Raw genomic sequence first — 25,287 nt, 5'->3', positions numbered from 1 at the left:
CTCCTTTGCCTTCTGCGATCAAATTTCCTTTCTGCCTCGCCAGTAAGTAGCAAGTGGCAGGTGACTGTGGGAGAAGTCAGTTTCCCCACAGGCTCTAGGCAGAGTTTATGACTTAAGCAAATGGAGAGGACACTAGGGCTGCTGGGCTTCGCCTGGCAGGACGAACAGGCTCATCTTTCTGCATTGCAGCCCCAAGGGCTTGGCCCAACACCCCCCAGGGTATGGGTGAGGTTCCAGTTAGGCAAGGGCCTCTCTCCTCAGGAGAAAGGAGTTTACTTTCCCTGAAATCCTACTAGGCGTTGGGTCCTGCGCTAGGCCCTTTTGTATACATTATCTCAGTGGTTCCTAGCAACCCAGCCAGATTGGCATTTATCATCCCTCTGGTAGCACTGGAGAAACAGAGATTAAGAAGCTGGCCTGAGGCACCCAGCTAAATCCATTATGACAACCCAACTCTGCCGGACTCTAAAGCCAGTGCTCTTTCCACCTCAACATGCTGCCTCAAGAGTTTAGAGAAGCTATAATGTTATGAGTTGGCCTTTGCATTATTCCACAGAATTAACTGAACAGCCAGCTAAATCTTTTGTGAATTAATTTCAATCAGCATAATTTTAAAATAAAGGTTTAAGGAGAACCTTTGATGATGGGTTCAACTCTACAGGCTATGCAAAGAGAATGAGACAGAAGTTTCTGCCTTTGCAGAATAATCCTGTAGAAAATAATGAGCACAAAAATAGAAAGCATAATATCACACAGAAATATAGAAATACCACGAAAGATCCCCAGAGGAAAAGAGGGCACCACTTTTGCCTTTGATACTATGTCTGCTTTCCCAGGACCTGTCGCTCCCCTCAGCCCCAGGCCAGCTTCCCAAGGCTGGGACCAGCCAAGGCACCATGTGTAACTGCATCACAAAACAGGGGCCTTTTTAAATCATCTGTGTCCCCTAGCCTGAAAATAGTGCACAAAAGCAGATCCTGGAAGTAATATGTGATTGGCAAAGGTGGAGGAATGTTTAGAAACCCAGACTCAAATTATTCCCTTCAGCCAGCCTGCCTCAGCAGAGAATGGGTTATTTGTGGGTTTGTATGCTCTTGGTTAAAGAGAGGACAAAAGTAGGAGAGTGTGGGTAACCATGTGGTAGGCACTCACAATGAGGATGTGTTGTTCCCAACACTCAGCCCTCAACAGATAGCTCACACTATGTCTTGCTGACCGATGGTCAGCAGTGTTACCTTCAAAGATGGAGACAGTACATTCCCTCCTCCATACCTCAACAAGGGCCCCTGCCTCTGGTTTTTATAGTATTTTGATGCCAGGAGTTTGGGTCTCCTAGAGTGACTGTTGCATCACAGCTGCCTTCCTTCTATAGTTCTCTTTAAACCTGTCTTTCCATATGCATGAAATGAGCGTGCTACTTGACACCCTCTGGAGGAGAGGCCACGTAAGGATAAGGAGAAAGGGCCACACATGTTTGAAGCCTTCTTTTCCAGAGGCAAGTCCATGATGTCCTCAGGCTTGGACTGAGGGGCCCTGCTTGGCTAGAAATACAAACCTCTTGAGTTTCTTTGATCATGTTGGGGGCATGGTTAGCTTCTGGATATGTCCCCCAGGTAACCTTGCTTGTCTGGTCCACATTTGGGTTTGGTAAAGATAATCTCTGTTCAAGGCCTCGTCTTTCTCCAGAACTTGGACCTTCAGGCTTCAGAGTAATAACTCCAGCAGGAAGGAATTAGGCCACTCTCTCCTTTCTAGGTCAGTATACAAACACACACACACACACACACACACACACACACACACACACACACACAAAGGTATCACAAGCATTGGCACAGTCTTAAGCACTTTCCTTTTAAGTAAATGTGTAGAGTTTTCTGTCATGGATGTGCAAAAGCCATCTCCCCATCAAATTACTCCTGTGGATTCCACAAAGACCCTGCTCAAATCCTTAGCAATTGCTCTACAACTTCTCCCACATGTACATCCAGACTCTTAACAAGGATAATTTTGTGGCAATGGCAATAACCCTGGATTTTTTTAGAGGCTCTTTGAATGACATCACATTTATGGCACATATCAAGATCCTTTTTTTCATGTCCTCTGTACTAAATTTTCCCATGGAATTTAAATTTCCCTGGCTTACTTACCACCTAACAATATCACTATTGAAAGCACGTAATGTTAAGGACCATATGCTCTCTCCAGAGAGTGTGCACAAATACTATTTCTGTTAAAAACTAAATAGAAATAGTAGCTCTGCATATTTCCCATTCAAAGACTTATCCCAACTGAATGATTCCCTTTGTCATGGAGTGCTTTTCCCCAAGCAGGCCCTAATGAAGGAGCTGAATAAGATACTGTGACTTACCAAAGGTCACAAAGAGTCATCTAGTGAGCTAGAAATAGAATCCAAAAACCTTTATTTTGATTCCTTGGATCTAAAAACAAATAAACTCTACTACAGAGAAAGAAAAACTAGAGAAACTAGGCTTGTTTGACATTCCTGGGTCAGGAATTTAAGGCAACCAAAACTAATAGGCAGCTGCCATGGGCTGTGAAGACCAAGATGGCAAGTAAGACAAAGGTGCTGCCTGCCTTCAAAGAGCTGATGACCCAGTGTGGGGAGGGCAGATCACTGTTGCAAAATCTCTGTCCCATCTATAATGGACTTGTGAACACCTAGGGGACCCCAGAAGAGGTCTTATCCATCTTCAGAGCCCCCAAGAAGCCAGCACAGTGACCCGCATGTGATAGGCAGGCAAGCACTGTCTATTTCTTGAACAAGGGCCATAAGAGAGGTACCAACAGAATACTCGGGAGGTTGGTGGAAAATGAGGGACAGCTTTGTGAAGGAGGTGACATTTGAGCAGTGCCTGGAAGGATGGGGAAGTTTTCCCAGGCAGCAGGGATTGGGGGATGGACTTTGCAGGCCCCAGGGAAGAGCAATCATGAAGAGCCTAGGAGGGGGCAAAGTATAGTATGATTTGGGACAGCCCATAGTGGGCCAGTGTGGCTAGAGAACAGGAGCAGTAAGAGCTAAGACTAGGGAAAGAAGTTGAGAGCTGAGCAGAGAGAACCCTGAACAGCAAGCTAAAGAATTTAATAGTCACTGTCACTGGAGGTTTTGAACAAGGGCAGTGGTACCACCAAGACAGGGCTTCCTGCTGCGTCACCCAGCCCTGCCCACCTGGGCCCCCCCTATCTTGTCGGTAGTAGTGGGTTTCTTGTGATTGTTCTGTTTGTATGTGGTGGTTTAGAGGCTTTCTGTGGTTTAGTTTGTTTTTTTGGCCTTTCCTTTGCCTTGCAGTTTTTCACAGCATATGGCCCTGATTATGTGCTGGAAATCACACCAAGCTGCCGGCCAGATCGCAATGAGCCCCACCGAGTTCAGCAAACCCTCAACTACATCAAAGGTGAGCACCACCCTTGAGTCCTGTCCTCCTCATTCCACCCAGCTTGTGGTGGCCCATCAGTGGGGGCTTCCACAAATACCATTTGTCTTTTGGTGGCTAATCGTTTCACTGACTTGGAAGGGAAACCTTTTCTTGGCCTGATAGCTTATAGTTAGAATTCCACACTGGCCACTCTGGCCAGGATTGTCATTTGGCCAGCTAATGTCACCTTCAGGGGGACAAAAGGTTCAAATTTAGGCACCTCCAGTGGAAAACTAGGTCTAATGTGTGCCCTGAACACTTTCTCTTTTAAAAGGGCAATAGTTAAACCCTCTTTAAGATGACAGAAGTTCAAGTAAATCAAGACTTGTGGTGGCGAGAGGAGGGACCCTCACACATTCTGTTCCAGGGAGGTTCCTTGGTCCAGTAGAGCCTTGAGAGACTGTGGGCCTACAATGAGTAGTCAGGAATTCCAGTGGCCTGGGAATGGGGACCCCAGTCTCATCCAGGGCACCAGAGATAGAGCTGCTTCCCTATCCTCCTCTTCCCTAGGTCTGGCCAACAATTATTCTGGCCTTTGAACAGAGGGAAAATGGCAGTCATCAGGTTACTGCCTTCGTGATCACAACTGTCCACTAGGTTTGGGGGACACTGCCCTCAGCTTTCTGGTAGAGCCCACCTCCCAACTCCAGCTACTGCTTCACAATTCAACTCACTTCATCTACCACTTTTTTAAAGTAGTTTCAGCACCCAGTTTCCTGTTTAATTGAATTTATATGTACACATGCATATCTTTTTTGGGTCCTAATTATACAGAGTTAAGAGGCCAAGGGTATACGCCCATTCTAGAGAGTGAAATATCTGTGTTTATTCATATGATGACCAACATCACACCCATTCTGCTACCTTTGACTCCCTCTTTGAAGTGGAACCCAGCATGAATTGGAGGCCTGTTCAGCATGGGAGTTAGTCAGCGGGAACACATTGTGTCCTGGGGGGTTTTTGCTGAGGGTTATATTAAGGTCCTATCTTCTATTAGAGCCTGGTCTGTGACAATAGCCAAGTCCATAGGCAAGGACTCCATGTCACAGAGAACAGTTGGCCAGAGAACATTTTCTAAGTTCACAAGTCAGAGTCATAAGGTTATGCTCAGCAATGCTTATTGCTTCTCTAAGGCCCCTCAGCCCTCTCCTGACCCTAGTTTCAAGCCACCTCACTCTGGCCTCTCAATGGCTACCAATGCCATAAATCTTCACTTCCTAAGCAAGTCCTCCTCCCTTGTTCAACCGTTAAGGCCTTTCAGATCCTTCTATCCTTGGCTCTTCTCCAGCCCTTCTCACTGTGCTGCAGCCCTGATGAACACTAGCACTCTTACCCCAGTTTCCTCCTGCCCCTCTCAGACCTAGGACACAGTTCCTATTTCCTCTGGGACTGATCCTGGGCCAACTTCTCTTACCCGTCTTCTTTCAGCCTTGCCATTTTCCCCCCATCCAGGCTTTAAATCCTGGTAGAGCACAGACAAAGCAATAGAAACAAAGAAACTATACAAGCCTCTACAGCTACTTGCTCACACCTACGTTTGTGTAGATATCTGTATGCCCTCATGCTTTCCTGCACACATACCCAGATACATATCTCCAGAGAGTGGTGACGTCTTGCTATTGAGGAAATTGAAATGACAAGCGAGAGAAGACATAAAGAAGGTAATTTAAAGGGAAGAGAACTAGGAAAGGTAAGAAACCCAAAAGAGGAATAAATTTTAAAGAGACTTGAGATAAAAGACCAGTTTGAGAGTTGGTGAAAATATAATAGAAAATCTTAGAGTACATGTACGCTACATGGAAGTCAATAGTTCTTAAAGATCCTAACAGGTTACAGCAATATTATGATTTTGACACAATGAAATTAAACTGGTAGAAAAATGTATCAACCAGGAATCTGGTCCTCAAAAGCAACTGTACACATACAAGGTTGCTTGAGTAGCATTTTGTCTGGAAGAGAGTGAGGGATTTTAGTCAACATGGAGCTCAGTGTGAGTCATCAGGGCAAGGTGGCCTCCTGAGATTCTGATGCAGTATCAACCTCACTTTAAAAGAGCTCTAGACAAACAGGAGCATGCTCCAGGTCAGTCAGGATGGGAAGAGGACTGGAGCCCAGGCTCCAAGAGGTCTGGTTGGAGCAGCTGGGACTTCTGGAGAAAAGAAGACCCAGGGGGATGTGGTCTCTGCTTCATCTCTCTGAGAGGCTTTCATGAAGCAGAGGGCATAGACAGAGTCTATGTGATCACAGGGCAAAGAGCTAGGACCCATGGGTACATATTTTTAAAAGGCAGATTTTCATTCAGTAACAGGAAGAATTTTTTAACAACTAGAGCTGTCCAAAGTGGAACACACTGCCCAGGAAGCAATGACATCTCCATTGCTGGAGACATACAAGCAGAGGCTAGACAGCCACTTAGCTATCATACTGCAGAGGGGCCCCATCACCAGGGGAGAGTGATTGTACTGGATTATTGTTACAGTTCCTTCTAACCCTAAGATTCCAGCATGCTGTACATTAAAATGAGAAAACAGCAAAACAATAAAAGGAATATGGTAATAGTGCAGGGGTTGGTAGATGTGGGTGGGCAGGTAATGCTGTGTATAGGAAAGAACTGATGAGAGGAAGAGAAGACACAAAGCAGCTGAGAGTGGGGAGGGGGGGGACCCAGGGAGGGCAGACAGCAAGACGAGTGGCTGTAGAATACTAGAAATGTTCAGATTTTCCATTTAGTCATCCCTTTGATATTGACAAAGTCTTGTGTTCTAGCCATGCAAATAAGCAGAGCACACAAGTCCAGAACCAAAAGAAAATTCAGCTAAACCTAGAAGAAATGAGACTAGAAAGAAGTCCAAATGTTGCTAAAAATGGTCAGGCTAACCTGCTATACTGAGACTGTGCCCCTCCAGCCTGGTGACGCATGCTACCATCAGATAGAGCGTTGCCATGACAATGGTCAGTGTGGAAAGGCTGCTGAATTTTCTGCATTCTGAAAAATTTTCCTGAACCTGCCTACAAGACTGTCATTTGTTCTTGCATATAAAAACATCAGTGAGGCTGGCTATTTCTCACTGTGCCTCCCTTCCCTCTTCCCCAACATTAAAAACAAAGGCTGGGGCGGGGGAGGCACGGATTGATTTGGGGAGGTGGGATGGCAGTGAGGGAGTGGGTGGATTAAGCTCTACTCTATGGGAGGAAGTTCGGCTAGCACGTCTAGTTGAATTTGTTCAGCCTTCAAGCTTGGGGTTTTGCTCTCTCTCACCACATTCCTCAGAAACACAAAAAACTGGGTTTTTAACCTATTGGAGATCAAACCTGAGAAGGTTCATCTTATAAAGATGCATTCCACATGCCAGAGGATGACTGGAGGGACAGGCAAATTTAGACCTCACCTTATCCCATCTTTACTGTCCATTAGTCTTTCGGAGAGGAAAAAAGACAAAAATGAAACCTTGGAGTGTCAATTCAAGCTGTTAGCTTTATACAGAGAAAAACTATTATGTTTTGCTCCCCAAAATTGCTCTTCACGTGCCAATGAATCTTGAAGATACCTGTCATCTTTCACAAGGAAGTGTGGGTTACAGAGTGGATGGCTCAGCCTAGCTCATGATCACTAATGTCAAATCATTCTCACACTGTCTTCACATGCTCAAACTAGTTTGCTTTAACTCAGGCTGACATACCCAAAGGAGTTAGCTGGCAGGGGACCTTCCAGCGCTGGAACAGTGTCAGTGTGATCAGTCCCCAGAGGTGGCTAGTTCCTCAAGCCTGGTAGAGGTAGAAACAGAGGTAGACGTCTTCTAGTCACTGGTACTGATGATGTTTGAATCAAGTCAGGGTCCCTAGGGAGCCAAAAGCTTCATGCTGTAGCACAGGCCCACCCTTAGGAGTATGGAAAGTGGGAAGGGACAGTGAGTTGTACATATGTGAGTATGTGCTGAGATTGTAACTGGAGGTTTCTATAATTGCTCTGAGTTCCCAGAATGTACCCCAAGTTTGCCTGGGATAGAAAAGGAAACAAATGGGGCCAGGAGGTAAGGAGGAGGGGGAGGACACAAGAGGGAAGAGAAGGTTTTGTGTATATCTGCCTTTCTGAACCTTAATGAAGGAGTCCTAGTATGGCAGCCTCTAAAGCACAGGGTTTGGGAGATGTGGCAGGAAACTGATGCAAGTATGGGGAGAGACAACACAGGTGAAATAATAAGAGTAATAGTTATTATTTACCTTACAGATGGGGAAACTGAGGCTCAGAGAGGATAAATCATTTGGCCAAAGTCACCTATATTCATTCATTCAGCAGTAATTACTAAGCACTTACTATGTTCCACACACTGTGCTAATACGTGGTGGAGCAGTCATATGAGCTGAGGTTTGTCTGAACTGGCGCTTTAGAATTAGGCTGTTTGGCCTTTTCAAGTACCACTCCTCTCTTTGCGGTGTTGCATTGTCAAGTCTATTCATCATCCTGCATTTTTCCAATCCCATTTTTCCAAAATCCCCCTGCTTTTTCCAATCGCTCCTAGTAAATTGTCCTCTTCCCACCATGCACCATGCATCCAGCTCCTTCCGTGGCATTGATGCAAAGCACCTGCAATCCCATGTCTCACTGGAAAGAGGGAGCAGACAGCTGTGAGCAGCATTTGAAATTGTGGCCCTTGACCTAGGCCTTAGAGCCCTCCCTAAGCCCCCACCCCTGCTATGCCCCCATCACACCACAATACTGTAACTCAAGCAGTCAGCTCCACTTGAAGCTGAGTAGAGAAGTAAAAGAGAAGGACAGAAGGTGTAAGATGCCAACCCACCAAACTCCTCCTGCCTGAAGTGTACTGTGGTCACCAGCCCTAGTCTGCCATTTACAGTTCCACAGCCCCAAGCTGAGACTCTTTGCGTATCTATGGCAATATTCTCAGGAGAACGCTGTGCTGGATGTAAGCAGCATGTCCTCTGGCAGCCTAAAGCCTGGGATTGACATTCTTCTAGGGACTAGCAATTGCAGCATCAAGTCTGGGCATGTCCAGGTCCTGCTGGAGCCCCAAGCTTGACACAGTGCTCCTGCCTGGTGGGCCTCCACACCATGGAAATGCGGCTGGCTTACTTCCACACTTTCTCTTGCTTCCTGAGAAACCATGAGTACAAGTTGAAAGGCAGGGTTGATCCCAAGACAGATTGCCCATTTGCTTCAGGGCTTCTTAGAAGGAATTTGGAGCAGGATTGTGGAGGATACCCTGAACCAGATACCTGAGAGCTGTTTGGAAGAGAGTAAAAGCACTTTAAAGGGAATCAAACAGAAAGGAAGGAGTAAAGATGACTCTGAGGTTCCCAGCCTGTATACCAACTGTGATGGGGAGCTGTTGAAGGTGGGGTGTTTTATAGAAACATATACTTGATATGTTCTGTTTTGATATGTTGAATTTGGGGGAAGATACAATGACTCAGTATATCTACATGGAATAGTTTCCTGCATCATATAAAAACTTTTAAAGATAATTTGATGACACAACAATATGCTCATGATAACAATGTTCAGTTTTAATGATAACAGTCTCAGTTTTGTAAAGATACATAATGTGTGTATCTTAATGTATCACATCATAATGTGAGTGTGTGGATATGCATAAAAAAACTAGAAGGAAATTTTCTAAAAATACTAACAGTCATTAACACTGGTGGTGGCATTGGAATTATGGGTAATTTTTTCTTCTTTATTCTTTCTTTTTTTTGGTATCATTCATCTACAATTACATGAAGAACATTATGTTTACTAGGCTCCCCCCTTCACCAAGTCCCCCCCACATACCCCTTCACAGTCACTGTCCATCTGCGCAGTAAGATGCTGTAAAATCACTACATGTTTTCTCTGTGTTGCACAGCCCTCCCCGTGCCCCCCACGTACTGTACATCCTAATTGTAATGCCCTCTTTCTTTTTCCCCGCCCTTATCCCTCCCTTCCCACACATCCACCCCAGTCCCTTTCCCTTTGGTAACTGTTAGTCCATTCTTGGGTTCTGTGATTCTGCTGCTGTTTTGTTCCTTCAGTTTTCCTTTGTTTTTATACTCCACATATGAGTGAAATCATTTGGTACTTGTCTTTCTCCATCTGCCTTATTTCACGGAGCATAATACCCTCTAGCTCCATCCCTGTTGTTGCGAATGGTAGGATCTGTTTTTCTCTTATGGCTGAGTAATATTCCATTGTGTATATGTACCACATCTTCTTTATCCATTCATCTACTGATGGACATTTAGGTTGCTTCCATATCTTGGCTATTGTAAATAGTGCAGTGATAAACATAGGGGTGCATCTGTCTTTTTCAAACTGGAGTGCTGCATTCTTAGGGTAAATTCCTAGAAGTGGAATTCCTGGGTCAAATGGTATTTCTATTTTGAGTATTCTGAGGAACCTCCATACTGCTTTCCACAATGGTTGAACTAATTTACATTCCCAACAGCAGTGTAGGAGGGTTCCCCTTTCTCCACAACCTCGCCAACATTTCTTGTTGTTTGTCTTTTCGATGATGGTGATCCTTACTGGTGTGAGGTGATATCTCATTGTGGTTTTAATTTGCATTTCTCTGATTATTAGCAATCTGGAGCATCTTTTTTTGTGCCTGTTGGCCATCTGGATTTCTTCTTTAGAGAACTGTCTATTCAGCTCCTCTGCCCATTTCTTAATTGGATTATTTGCTTTTTGTTTGTTGAGGTGTGTGAGCTCTTTATATATTTTGGATGTCAATCCTTTATCGGATCTGTCATTTATGAATATATTCTCCCATACTGTAGGATACCTTTTTGTTCTATTGATGGTGTCCTTTGCTGTACAGAAGTTTTTAGCTTGATATAGTCCCACTTGTTCATTTTTGCCTTTGTTTCCCTTGCCCAGGGAGATATGTTCATGAAGAAGTCACTCATGTTTATGTCCATGAGATTTTTGCCTATGTTTTTTTCTAAGAGTTTTATGGTTTCATGACTAACATACAGGTCTTTGAACCATTTCGAATTTACTTTTGTGTATGGGGTTAGACAGGGATCTGCTTTCATTCTCTTACATGTAGCTGTCCAGTTTTGCCAGCACCATCTGTTGAAGAGACTGTCATTTCCCCATTGTATGTCCATGGCTCCTTTATCGAATATTAATTGGCCATATATTTTTGGGTTAATGTCTGGAGTCTCTAATCTGTTCCACTGGTCTGTGGCTCTGTTCTTGTGCCAGTACCAAATTGTCTTGATTACTGTGGCTTTGTAGTAGAGCTTGAAGTTGGGGAGTGAGATCCCCCCAACTTTATTCTTCCTTCTCAGGATTGCTTTGGCTATTCGGGGTCTTTGGCGGTTCCATATGAATTTTTGAACTATTTATTCCAGTTCATTGAAGAATGCTGTTGGTTATTTGATAGGGATTGCATCGAATCTGTATATTGCTTTGGGCAGGATGGCCATTTTGATGATATTAATTCTTCCTAGCCAGGAGGAAGGGATGAGTTTCCATTTGTTAGTGACCTCTTTAATTTCTCTTAAGAGTGTCTTGTAGTTTTCAGTGTATAGGTCTTTCACTTCCTTGGTTAGGTTTATTCCTAGGTATTTTATTCTTTTTGATGCAATTATGAATGGAGTTGTTTTCCTGATTTCTATTATTTATTCTAATATTCTATTCAATATTCCCTTTCTATTAGTTCATTGTTAGTGTAAAGGGAAGCCACAGATTTCTGTGTGTTAATTTTGTATCCTGCAACTTTGCTGAATTCCGATATTAGTTCTAGAAGTTTTGCAGTGGAGTTTTTAGGGTTTTTTATGTACAATATCATGTCATGCAAATAGTGACAGTTTGACTTCTTCTTTACCAATCTGGATTACTTCTATTTCTTTGTTTTGTCCCATTGCCGTGGCTAGGACCTCCAGTACTATGTTGAATAACAGTGGGGAGAGTGGGCATCCCTGTCTTGTTCCCAATCTCAGAGGAAAAGCTTTCACCCTCTCGCTGTTCAGTATGATGTTAGCTGTGGGTTTATCATATATGGTCTTTATTATGTTGAGGTACTTGCCCTCTATTCCCATTTTGCTGAGAGTTTTTATTTTTTATTTTTATTTTTTTATTTTTATTTTTTTTATTTTTATTTTTTATTGAAGGGTAGTTGACAACAGTATTGCATTACATTAGTTTCAGGTGTACAACACAGTGATTCAACATTTATATACATGATAATTCTAGGTACCAGGTATCACCATACCAAGTTGTTACAATATTTTGACTATATTCCTTATGCTATACATTACATCCCGGTTACTTATTTATTTTACAATTGGAAGTGTATTTATAAATATATATATATATATATATATTCCTATATATATATTTTGTGAGGGCATCTCTCATATTTATTGATCAAATAGTTGTTAACCACAATAAATTTCTGTATAGGGGGGTTAATACTCAATGCACAATCATTAATCCACCCCAAGCCTAATTTTCGTCAGTCTCCAATCTTCTGATGCATAACGAACAAATTCTTACATGGAGTACAAATTCTTACATAGTGAATAAGTTACATGGTGAACAGTGCAAGGGCAGTCATCACAGAAGCTTTCGGTTTTGTTCATGCATTATGAACTATACACAGTCAGTTCAAATATGAATATTCATTTGATTTTTAAACTTGATTTATATGTGGATACCACATTTCTCTATTATTATTATTTTTAATAAAATGCTGAAGTGGTAGGTAGATACGAGATAAAGGTAGAAAACAGAGTTTAGTGTTGTAAGAGAGCAAATGTAGATGATCAGGTGTGTGCCTGTAGACTATGTGTTAATCCGAGCTAGACGAGGGCAATAAACATCCATGTATGCAGAAGATTTCTCTCAGAACATGAAGGGGGAGGTTCTAAGCCTCACCTCTGCTGCTCCCCATTTTCTCACCAGATGGCCCCCTGCGACTGTGCCTGTCTTAGGTTGTTCCTCCCTTGAGGAATCTTACCCGTCTCTGGCTAACCAGTCATCTTCCGGGGCCATACAGGGAAATGTTAAGTTGGTAAGTGAGAGAGAAGCCTTATTGTTTGAAAAGGTTAGCTTTTTACTTCTTTGCATATTTATGCCCTGTGGCTTCTATGCCCAGCATTTGTCTTGAGGTGTCTTTACCACTTGGAAGAATTATGATACTCGGTAAATTCGACATGTGGCACAAGTTCTATTTAAAGGTTGTGATTAGGTAGGAAGAAGAAAAGCTACAGAGGTAGCAGATGGAGGAAAACCTGGGAAGATTGATTATTTCTTTGACATATCTTCTTGTAGAGTAACTTCAGCATGGATAGGTTTTAAACTACTAATTAAATTGTGCACACACATTAACATAATAGGAATATAGTTACCTAACCAAAGCATACCTGTAATTACCAGCCTTCTCCAGTGAAACCAAGAAAACCAGTTAGGCAGCTTAGGCATTTGTGAAAACTTATCTATGATATGGTGGATATTGTCCAACTGAACTTGAACAGTCTGAGAGAATTCAGATAAACTAGAACAACCCATTCCTGGGGACTGTTCATATCCCATATGTTCTTTTAACGATAAATAGTCTGTGGTTGTAAGATTTTGAAGCGCTACAATTTGCACTTCTCCTAATTCTTGGTTGAGTTCCAACAGTATAGATCCAGTCCAATTTTTGTTTTACTGTATGCACAGGCCAGCTTAGATATCTCCTTCATCATTCCCATGGCAAGTCCAGGAACTGGTGGGATGAGTGCATCTACACCTGCGACAGTGCGTGGATCTTTGTTGGAGTTTTTTTTTTTTTTTCTGCTGATCATCTTCTGTCATGAGTCTTCGCGAGAGTGCTGATGTTGGAAGTTCTTTTTCATATCGTATCTTAGTTCATTTTCGGGGTAGCCAAATTAGGCTTTGATCCTCTGTATAAACACAAACAGACCCTTTGCCTACACTTTTATATGCCCTTTATATCATTGTGTAGAACTCATTAGAGGTCACCACATAGGAACTGCTTTTTTTTTTTTTAATCATTAATCTGCACTTACATGACGAATACTTTGTTTACTAGGCTCTCCCCTATACCAGGTCCCCCCTATATACTCCTTTACAGTCACTGTCTATCAGCGTAGCAAACTGTTGTAGAATCACTACTTGTCTTCTCTGTGTTGTACAGTCCTCCCCTTTCTCCCACCCCGCTATGGATGCTAATCTTAATACCCCTCTTTTTCTGCCCCCCCTTATCCCTCCCTACCCACCCATCCTCCCCAGTCCCTTTCCCTTTGGTACCTGTTAGTCCATTCTTGAGTTCTGTGATTCTGTTGCTGTTTTGTTCCTTCAGTTTTTCCTTTGTTCTTATATTCCACAGATGAGTGAAATCATTTGGTATTTCTCTTTCTCTGCTCGGCTTGTTTCACTGAGCATAATACCCTCCAGCTCCATCCATGTTGCTGCAAATGGTTGGATTTGCCCTTTTCTTATGGCTGAGTAGTATTCCATTGTGTATATGTACCACATCTTCTTTATCCATTCATCTATCGATGGACATTTAGGTTGCTTCCAATTCTTGGCTATTGTAAATAGTGCTGCGATAAACATAGGGGTACATTGGTCTTTCTCATACTTGATTGCTGCATTCTTAGGGTAAATTCCTAGGAGTGCAATTCCTGGGTCAAATGGTATGTCTGTTTTGAGCATTTTGATGTACCTCCATACTGCTTTCCACAATGGTTGAACAAGTTTACATTCCCACCAGCAGTGTAGGAGGGTTCCCCTTTCTCCACAGCCTCGCCAACATTTGTTGTTGTTTGTCTTTTGGATGGCAGCCATCCTTACTGGTGTGAGGTGATACCTCATTGTAGTTTTAATTTGCATTTCTCTGATAATTAGCGATGTGGAGCATCTTTTCATGTGTCTATTGGCCATCTGTATTTCTTTTTTGGAGAACCGTCTGTTCAGTTCCTTTGCCCATTTTTTAATTGGGTTATTTGTTTTTTGTTTGTTGAGGCATGTGAGCTCTTTATATATTCTGGACGTCAAGCCTTTATCGGATGTGTCATTTTCAAAGATATTCTCCCATACTGTAGGGTTCCTTTTTGTTCTATTGATGGTGTCTTTTGCTGTACAGAAGCTTTTCAGCTTAATATAGTCCCACTTGTTCATTTTTGCTGTTGTTTTCCTTGCCCAGGGAGATATGTTCAAGAAGAGGTCACTCATGTTTATGTCTAAGAGGTTTTTGCCTATGTTTTCTTCCAAGAGTTTAATGGTTTCGTGACTTACATTCAGGTCTTTGATCCATTTTGAGTTTACTTTTGTATATGGGGTTAGACAATGGTCCAGTTTCATTCTCCTACATGTAGCTGTCCAGTTTTGCCAGCACCATCTGTTGAAGAGACTGTCATTTCACCATTGGATGTCCATGGCTCCTTTATCAAATATTAATTGACCATATATGTCTGGGTTAATGTCTGGATTGTCTAGTCTGTTCCATTGGTCTGTGGCTCTGTTCTTGTGCCAGTACCAAATTGTCTTGATTACTATGGCTTTATAATAGAGCTTGAAGTTGGGGAGTGAGATCCCCCCTACTTTATTCTTCTTTCTCAGGATTGCTTTGGCTATTTGGGGTCTTTGGTGGTTCCATATGAATTTTTGAATTATTTGTTCCAGTTCATTGAAGAATGTTGCTGGTAGTTTCATAGGGATTGCATCAAATCTGTATATTGCTTTGGGCAGGATGGCCATTTTGACGATATTAATTCTTCCTAGCCATGAGCATGGGATGCGTTTCCATCTGTTAGTGTCCCCTTTAATTTCTTTTAAGAGTGACTTGTAGTTTTCAGAATATAAGTCTTTCACTTCTTTGGTTAGGTTTATTCCTAGGTATTTTATTTTTTTTGATGCAATTGTGAATGGAGTTGTTTTCCTGATTTCTCTTTCTGTTGGTTCATTGTTGGTATATAGGAAAGCCACAGATTTCTGTGTGTTGATTTTGTGTCCTGCAACTTTGCTGTATTCCGATATCAGTTCTAGTAGTTCTGGGGTGGAGTCTTTAGGGTTTTTTAATGTACAGTATCATGTCATCTGCAAATAGTGACAGTTTGACTTCTTCTTTGCCAATCTGGATTCCTTGTATTTTTTTGTTTTGTCTGAATGCCGTGGCTAGGACCTCCAGTATTATGTTAAATAACAGTGGGGAGAGTGGGCATCCCTGTCTAGTTCCCGATCTCAGCGGAAATGCTTTCAGCTTCTCGCTATTCAATATAATGTTGGCTGTGGGTTTTTCATAGATGGCCTTTATTATTATGTTGAGGTACTTGCCCTCTATTCTCATTTTGCTGAGAGTTTTTATCATGAATGGATGTTGAACTTTGTCAAATGCTTTTTCAGCATCTATGGAGATGATCATGTGGTTTTTGTCCTTCATTTTGTTGATGTGGTGGATGATGTTGATGGATTTTCGAATGTTGTACCATCCTTGCATCCCTGGGATGAATCCCACTTGGTCATTGTGTATGATTCTCTTGATGTATTTTTGAATTCGGTTTGCTAATATTTTGTTGAGTATTTTGGCATCTATGTTCATCAGGGATATCGGTCTGTAGTTTTCCTTTTTGGTGGGGTCTTTGACTGGTTTTGGTATTAGGGTGATGTTGGCTTCATAGAATGAGTTTGGGAGTATGCCGTCCTCTTCTATTTTTTCAAAACTTTTACAAGAATGGGTATTATGTCTTCTCTGTATGTCTGATAAAATTCTGAGGTAAATCCATCTGGCCCGGGGGTTTTGTTCTTGGGTAGTTTTTTTATTACCGCTTCAATGTCGTTGCTGGTAATTGGTCTGTTTAGATTTTCTGTTTCTTTCTGGGTCAGTCTTGGAAGGTTGTATTTTTCTAGGAAGTTGTCCATTTCTCCTAGGTTTTCCAGCTTCTTAGCATATAGGTTTTCATAGTATTCTCTAATAATTCTTTGTATTTCTATGGGGTCCTTTGTGATTTTTCCTTTCTCGTTTCTGATTCTGTTGATGTGTGTTGACTCTCTTTTTCTCTTAATAAGTCTGGCTAGAGGCTTATCAATTTTGTTTATTTCCTCGAAGAACCAGCTCTTGGTTTCATAATTTTTCTATTGTTTTATTCTTCTCAATTTTATTTATTTGTTCTCTGATCTTTATTGTGTCCCTCCATCTGCTGACCTTAGGCTTTATTTGTTCTTCTTTTTCCAATTTAGATAATTGTAACATTAGACTATTCATTTGGGATTGGTCTTCCTTCTTCAAATATGCCTGGATTGCTATATACTTTCCTCTTAAGACTGCTCTTGCGGCATCCCACAGAAGTTGGGGCATTGTGTTGTTGTTGTCATTTGTATCTACATATTGCTGGGTCTCCATTTTAATTTGGTCGTTGATCCATTGCTTATTTAGGAGCATGTTGTTAAGCCTCCATGTGTTTGTGAGCCTTTTTGCTTTCTTTGTAAAATTTATTTCTAGTTTTATACCTTTGTGGTCTGGAAAGTTGGTTGGTAGGATTTCAATCTTTTTGAATTTTCTGAGGCTCTTTTTGTGGCCTAGTATGTGGTCTATTCTGGAGAATGTTCCATGTGCACTCGAGAAGAATGTGTATCCTGTTGCTTTTGGGTGTAGTGTTCTGTAGATGTCTATTAGGTCCATCTGTTCTAGTGTGTTGTTCAGTGCCTCTGTGTCCTTACTTATTTTCTGTCTGGTGGATCTATCCTTTGGAGTGAGTGGTGTGTTAAAGTCTCTGAAAATGAATGCATTGCATTCTATTTCCTCCTTTAATTCTGTTAGTATTTGTTTCACATATGCTGGTGCTCCTGTATTGGGTGCATATATGTTCATAATGGTTATATCCTCTTGTTGGACTGATCCCTTTATCATTATGTAGTGTCCTTCTTTATCTCTTGTTACTTTCTTTATTTTGAAGTCTATTTTGTCTGATACTAGTATTGCAACACCTGCTTTTTTTCTCTCTGTTATTTGCATGAAATATATTTTTACATCCCTTGACTTTTAATCTGTGCATGTCTTTGGGTTTGAGGTGAGTCTCTTGTAAGCAGCATATAGATGGGTCTTGCTTTTTTATCCACTCTATTACTGTGTGTCTTTTGATTGGTGCATTCAGTCCATTTACGTTTAGGGTGATTATTGAAAGATATGTACTTATTGCCATTGCAGGCTTTGGATTTGTGGTTACCAAAGGTTCAAGGTTAGCTTGTTTACTACCTTACTGTCTAACTTAACTCACTTATTGAGCTATTATAAACACAGTCTGATGATTATTTCTCTCCCTTCTTATTCCTCCTCCTCCATTCTTCGTATGTTGGGTGTTTTGTTCTGTGCTCTTTTTAGGAGTGCTCCCATCTCGAGCAGTCCCTCTAAGATACCCTGTAGAGGTGGTTTGTGGGAGGCAAATTCCCTCAACTTTTGCTTGTCTGGGAATTGTTTCATCCCTCCTTCATATTTAAATGATAATCATGCTGGATACAGTATCCTTGGTTCAAGGCCCTTCTGTTTCATTGCATTAAATATATCATGCCATTCTCTTCTGGCCTGTAAGTTTTCTGTTGAGAAGTCTGATGATAGCCTGATGGGTTTTCCTTTGTAGGTGACCTTTTTTCTCTCTCTGGCTGCCTTTAGTGCTCTGTCCTTGTCCTTGATCTTTGCCATTTTAATTATTATGTGTCTTGGTGCTGTCCTCTTTGGGTCCCATCTCTCGGGAGTTCTGTGTGCTTCCGTAGTCTGAGCAACTATTTCCTCCCCCAGTTTGGGGAAGTTCACAGCAATTATTTCTTCAAAGACACTTTCTATCCCTTTTTCTCTCTCTTTTTCTGGTACCCCTATAATGCAGATATTGTTCGTTTTGGATTGGTCACACAATTCTCTTAATACTCTTTCATTGCTGGAGATCCTTTTATCTCTCTCTACATCAGCTTCTATGCGTTCCTGTTCTCTGGCTTCTATTCCATCAATGGCCTCTTGCATCTTATCCATTCTGCTTATATATCCTTCCAGAGTTTGTTTCACTTCTGTAATCTCCCTCCAGACGTCATCCCTTAGCTCTTGCATATTTCTCTGAAGCTCTGTCAGCATGTTTATGATTTTTATTTTGAATTCTTTTTCAGGGAGACTGGTTAGGTCTGTCTCTGCAGATCCTCTCTCAGGTGTTGTCTGAACTATCTTGGACTGGACTAAATTTTTTTGCCTTTTCATGGTGATAGTGGTGGCTGTAGGCAGGTTGCGGGTGTGTCAGCTGGGAGAAGAAAGTCCTTTCCTGCTTGCTGGATGCCTTGCCCTTCTCCACTGCCTGTGTCAGTTACCCGCACTCCAGGAGCAGCCACCAGGTTAATCCCCTAAGCTGCTGTGGGCGGGTCCCCATCAGAGCATCTCAGAGCCCTGCGGGGAGTGGCAGGCATGCCAGGTGCACTCCTCCGTGATAGCGGTGCCCCTGCCAGGCAGCTGTGTGCCAGCAGCGGCCTTTAGGTCTGTCCCGTGCGGCTCTGCATTGGGCTGGGATTCCGGTCGGCTGCAGGGAGTGCGCCTGCTCCCTCTGGCTCCACTGCAGGTGCACACAGGGCTCTCCTGCACGGGCTTCTACCAGGCTCCTCTGGCTCCACTACTGCCGGTGCACGCGAGCCACACCCAGGCTGTTCGGCCGCCACCACTGCACTATCGCACAAGCCTACCCTGGTCCCTTCTGGCACCGTTAGCACACGCGATCTGCTCCCGGTCCCTTCTGGCGCCACCGCCCCTGGCACGCACTGCCACTCTACCGCTACTGCGCCGGTGTGTCGGGATCCGCGCCAGTTGGAGGAATGACTGGCAGGCTGCTTAGTGCTGTGAGGGGCTTCAGAGCTATGCTGCCTCCCCGAGGTTTAGGGAACCTAAGGTTCCCCGGGATTCCCAGCTGCTGGCTAAGTGTGCCGGGACCACTTCATTCAGCTATGGCATCCCTGTCTCTTTAAGACTTGCAGAAAGCACTTGCTTTTCTTTTGTCTCAGGGGCGCCAGTTGTGGGGACCTGCCCACAGATTTTGCTTTTCCATTTCTCTAATATCCAGCACCCCATGCACCTTGTATCTGCGCTCTGGGTGCGGATTTCTAAAGCTGGTTGTTTAACAGTCCTGGGCTTTCACTCCCTCCCCGTTCCGAATCCTTTCTTCCCGCTGGGTGCTGGGGTGTGGGAGCGTTCGGGTCCCGCCTGGCCGAGGCTTGTATCTTACCCCCGTCGTGTGATGTTGAGTTCTCACAGATGTAGATGTGTCCTGGCTGTTGTACTGCATCCACTGGTGTCTCTTTTAGGAATAGTTGTATTTATTGTATTTTCATAAATATATATGTTTTGGGGAGGAGATTTCCTCTGAACTACTCACACCGCCATCCTCCCATGATCCCTGTTCCTTATTCTTTTTATGTATTTTTCAAAATTCTACCATAAATGTGTATAGCTTTTATAGTCAGAAAAAAGTTAATACATGTTTGGGTTTTTTAAGAAAAAGACAATAAATAATCTTTTAGCAGACCTTATTATGCAATTTTTTCTTTTCAAAATCTGGTCACTGCACCTTCACACAGCTGGAAAAATAAGGAACTGGAGAGTATTTTACATGGCTCAGGTGCTATTCCCTTTGTTAGGTACCTCTAGGAATTCTAGGGTGCTTCCATTTGTCTTGAAAAGCAGATCCTCCCTGGACTCACAATATAAAGTCTCTTCTGTCTAGTACAAGAACAGAAAATCCAGATAGCTCCATAGGACCATATCCCTTTCCAAAATTCTCGGTCACTTGAAGGCAACTGTCTCAGACTTTCTAGGCTTTCTCTTCTGCTCCATTAATCTATGTGTCTATTCCTCCCCACTGTCTTGATTACTGTAGTTATATAATAAATCTTAAAATCAGGTAGAGTGAACCCTCCTACACTGCTGGTGGGAATGTAAACTAGTTCAGCCACTGTGGAAAGCAGTATGGAGGCTCCTCAAAAAGCTCAAAATAGAAATACCATTTGACCCAGGAATTCCACTCCTAGGAATTTACCCTAAGAATGCAGCAGCCCAGTTTGAAAAAGACAGATGCACCCCTATTTTTATCGCAGCACTATTTACAATAGCCAAAAAATGGAAGCAACCTAAGTGTCCATCAGTAGATGAATGGATAAAGAAGATGTGGTATATATACACAATGGGATATTATTCAGCCATAAGAAGAAAACAAATCCTACCATTTGCAACAACATGGATGGAGCTAGAGAGTATTATGCTCAGTGAAATAAGCCAGGCAGAGAAAGACAAGTACCAAATGATTTCACTCATATGTGTAGTATAAGAACAAAGAAAAACTGAAGGAACAAAACAGCAGCTGAATCACAGAACCCAAGAATGGACTAAGAGTTACCAAAGGGAAAGGGACTGGGGAGGATGGGTGGAAAGGGAGGGATGGGGGGAGAGGGAGCATTATGATTAGCATGCATAATGTGGTGGGGGAGCATGGGCAGGGCTGTGCAACACAGAGAAGACAGGTAGTGATTCTACAGCATCTTACTACACTGATGGTCAGTGACTATAATGAGGTTTGTGTGGGGGACTTGGTGATGGGTAGGGTAGAGTCTAGTAAACATAGTGTTCCTCATGTAATTGTAGATTAATTATACCAACAACAAAAAAATCAGGTAGAGTGATTCCTCTTTCTTTTTCAAATCATTTTAGCTATACTAGTTCCTCCTCTGTATTTCCATATAAACTATAGAGTAATTTGATCTGTATCTACAAAAACAATTGATGTGACTTTTGTTAGGAATTGTGTTTAACCTGCGTATCAATATAGGGAGAATTGACATCTTATTGAGTCTTCCAGTCCATGAACATGGTGTGTCTCTCCATTTATTTACATCTTCTTGAATTTCTTTCATCAGCATTTTTAATTTATGCATGCAGATCCTGAACATGTTTTATACCTAAGGGATTTTTTGAGTTATTGTATTTTTCATTTGGTTTCCATATATTCATTGCTAGTATGTAGAAATACTGTTTTTGTGTGTTGAGTTTATATCCTGTGACCTTGCTGTATTTATTTATTAGCTCTGTTTTCTTATAGATTCCTTAGTGTTTTCCACAATGAATCTGTACATTCTTCTGCAGATGGCCTATTGTTTCTTTTCTGATCTGTGTTTTTTGTTTCCTTTACTTGCCTTATTATGCTGGTTTAGACTTCCAGTATTATGTTGGATAAAAGTGTTGAAAGTAGAGAGCCCTGCCCTGTTTCAGAACTTAGAGGTAAAATATTCAGTCTTTCACCATTAAATATAATGTTAGCTGTAGGTTTTTGTAGATTTTCCTTATCAACTTCAGGCAGCACCCCCTCTGTATTCCTAGTTCTCTGAGAGTTTTTGTCACGAGTGGATTTTGCATTTTGTTAAATGCTCTTTCTGCATCAGTTGATACTAATACTGATATAGATGTAATATTTCTTCTATAGCCTTTTAATATAGTAGGGTACCTTGATTGATTTTCAAATATTGAACCAGCTCTGTATACATGGAATAAGCCCCACCTAGTCATGGTGTATAATTTATATATATATATTACTGAATTCTATTTGCTAATATTTTGTTGAGGATTTTGCATCTATATTCATGAGAGATATTAGTCTATAGTTTACTTTTTTGTATTGTCATCATCTGCTTTCAGTGTCAGGACAATACCAGTCTTATAAAAAAATGAGTTTGGAAATGTTCCCTCCTCTTCAAGAGATAATGTAGAATTGGTGTAATTCTCCTTGTTAGTAGAATTCTTCAGTGAGACCATCTGGGATTGGAGACTTCTTTTTCAGGAGATTTTTCCTTTCTACTTTGAGACCATTGTGGTCTGAAAACATGCTCTGTATAATTTCAATTATTTTCTACTTGTTCAGGTTTCTTTTTGGGGCCAGCATATGTTCAATCTTGGTATTTGTTCTATTGGTGCTTGGAAAGAATGTGTACTTTGCTGTTCTTTGGTGGAGTGTTCTGTTGATAACAGTTAGGTCCTGTTAATTGATAACATTGTCCATTTATTCTATATCCTTGCTTACTTTCTGTCTAGTTGTTCTATTTTCAATTGCTGAGAGAGGAATGTTGAAGTCTCCAACTCTAATTGTGGATCTCTCTATTTCTCCTCATAGCTCTATCAGTTTTTGCTTCATGCATTCTAAAAATATGTTATTTAAAACATGGACATTTAAGATTGCTGGATCTTCATAGTTTGACCCCTTTAACATTATGTCTCTGTCTGTCCTTGATAATTTTCTTTGCTCTGAAGTCTACTTTATATTATATCAGTATAGTCACTCTTATTTTCTTTTGATTAATGTGTTACATGGCATGTGTTAATCTGTCCTTTTACTTTCAACCTACTTATATCATATTTGAAGTGAGTTTCTTGTAAAGAGCACACTGTTGAATCACATTTTTTTGGCCACTCTGCCAATCTTTGTCTTTTAATGGGTGTACCTATATCATTTACATTCCATGTGATTTTTACTAGGCTAGAAATTAAATCTGCCATTTTACTTCCTGTTTTCTCTTTGTTCCCTCTGTTCTTTGTTTCTGTTTTCTTCTTCCTCCTTTATTATTGGTGACTTCTACCTTTGTTCAAATTCCATTTTGATTTATCTATAGTGGTTTTAATTTTATCTCCTTGCATAGCCTTTTTAGTGGTTGCTTGGGGGATATATTATACATATGTAATTTTCACAGACTACCGGTATGATTTTACCAGTTTGAGTGAAATGTAGAATCTTATCTACCTTTAAGTCCATTTCCCCTCCCCCATTTACATTATGTGTCTTAAATATTTCTTCTATGTATATTTAGAACTATATCATACAGTATTGTAGTTTTTGCTTCAATCATCAAATAATTTAGAACACTTAAAGGAAGAAAATTGTATTTACCTGTATTTTAACTCTATCCATTGTTCTTTCTTCCTTCCTGATGTTTCAGATTCCTTCTTTTATCATTTTCTTTCCTTTTCAGAAACTCCCTTTAGCAATTCTTTTAGAGTAGGTCTGATGGCAACAAATTCTCTTAGTTTTCCTTCCTCTGAGAATGTCTTTATTTCCCCTTCATTCCTGAAGGATATATTCACTAGATATAGAATTCGTTGACAGTTATTTTCTTTCAGCACCTAAAAAATGTTGTACCACCTCCTTCCAGCCTTCATGATTTTTGATGAGAAAACCAGTCATTTGAATTATTTTCCCTTGTAGGTAAGGCTTTGTTACTGCTTGCTGCTTTCCAGATTTTTTCTTTTTCTTTGGTTTTCACTAATTTGATTATGATGGACCTTGCTGTGGATTTCTTCAAGTTTAACGAGTCTAGAGTTCAATTACTTCTTGAATCTGTATGTTTATGTATTTTGACAGATTTGGGAAATCTTTAGCCATTATTTCTTCAAATATTTTTTCAGTGCCACCCTCTTTCTCTTCTCCATCTGGAACTATGGTGACATGAATGTTAGGCCTTTTATCATAATCCAACTTGGTTCCTGAGGCTCTGCTCATTTTGTCAGACTATTTTTTTGTCTTTTGTTCAAGTTGAGTAATGTCTATTGTTTGATATTCCCGTTTACTGATTTTTCCTCTACTCTCTCCATTCTGCTATGGAGACCATCTGTTGAGTTTTTTATTTCACTTATTGTAGTTTTCAGTTCTACAATTTCTGTTTAGTTTTTCTTTATTTCTTTGCTGAGGCTTCTTACTTTTTCATTTGTTTCAAGCATTTCCACAATTGCGCATTGAAGTGTTTTTATGATGGCTGCTGTAAAGTCCTTGTCAGATATTTCCAACATTGTGTCATCTCCATGTTGGCATCTATTCATTGTCTTTTTCTCTTTCAACTTGAGTGGTTCCTGTTCTTGGTATAAGTGACTTTCTATTGTATCCTGAACATTTTAGATATTTTTATGAAACCTGTATCTTACTTAAATCTTCTGTTTTAGCAGGCTTTCTCTAACACCATGCTCTCAGGGGAGAGACATCACCCCATTATCTCCAGTTGGGGGTAAAAGTCTAGGTTTCCCACTCAGCTGCCATTGACAGCCTGGGGAGAGGAGGGACACCTCATTACTGCTGGGGAGGAATGAAAATTCAGGCTCCCCACTACACCTCCAGATACCACCCTGGCTAGGAATGGGAATGACACCTTGTTATACCTCCCCATGTGGCCTCTACTGACACAGCAGGGGGTGGGCCCTCTTGCCATTGAATAGGGATGAAAGTCCTGGCTTTTCCATTCTGTCTTTCCTGACAACCAGCTGGTGAGGTGGACTAGAATTTTGGTTATTACTAGGCTCATTGTTAATTTTAACATTTAATTCATTCAGTAAATATGTATTTGATGTTAATATGTGCCAGGCACTATTCTAGGTATTGGTGATAGAGATGTAAATAGGACAGGTAAAGGCCTTGCCCATCATTGAGCTTATATTCTAGTGAGGAAGATAGACAATAAGCAAGTAAATATTTAGTGTTGACTACTGGTAAGTTTGGAGGGGGTGCTCTTTTAGATAGGATGGTCAGTAAAGGCCCACCTGAGGAGGTGACATTTGAGAATAGAGTTTAATGAAGTGAGGGAAGGAGCTTTGTGAAAATTGGGGGAACATTCCAGATGAAGGGAAGACCCCAAGGCTGGAATGGGTTTGGTGTATTTAGCGTATATGTTTTAATGTGTATTGGAAAGAAATATAACTATTACATCAAACTCTTTGATTTCACAGACATTATTGCTTAAGATGAGGTCAAGTTTTTTAAAAGCGGAGAGTCTATGTAAGAGAGGTTTCCATCTAAGTGGTATGTGAATATGGTAAAATTCTTGACGTATTGAAGTTTGGGAACAAAG

The 25,287-nt window shown here is 41.3% G+C and overlaps 1 protein-coding gene across 7 annotated transcripts in view; it reads left to right on the top strand.

The window, feature by feature from the left end:
- The window catches only part of HDAC8 (histone deacetylase 8), a 296,351-nt gene that overhangs the window by 259,983 nt on the left and 11,081 nt on the right, over window positions 1-25,287 (top strand). For 6 of the 7 annotated variants that reach the window (XR_005026032.2, XM_057495522.1, XM_057495523.1 and 3 more), the window contains one exon: window positions 3,311-3,416. The exons of the other annotated variant lie outside the window; for it this stretch is intronic. Coding sequence is in view for 5 of the 6 variants with exons in the window: in XM_057495522.1 (XP_057351505.1) it covers window positions 3,311-3,416 (106 nt within the window). In the remaining variant the exon portion in view is untranslated. The remainder of the gene's footprint in view (window positions 1-3,310; window positions 3,417-25,287) is intronic. 7 annotated transcript variants of the gene reach the window in all.

This window comes from Manis pentadactyla, chromosome X (genome assembly GCF_030020395.1).
Source record: "Manis pentadactyla isolate mManPen7 chromosome X, mManPen7.hap1, whole genome shotgun sequence".
Taxonomy (NCBI): Eukaryota; Metazoa; Chordata; class Mammalia; order Pholidota; family Manidae; genus Manis; species Manis pentadactyla.
Note: the sequence above shows the minus strand (reverse complement) of the source record. Positions and strands in the feature narration are given on the sequence as shown.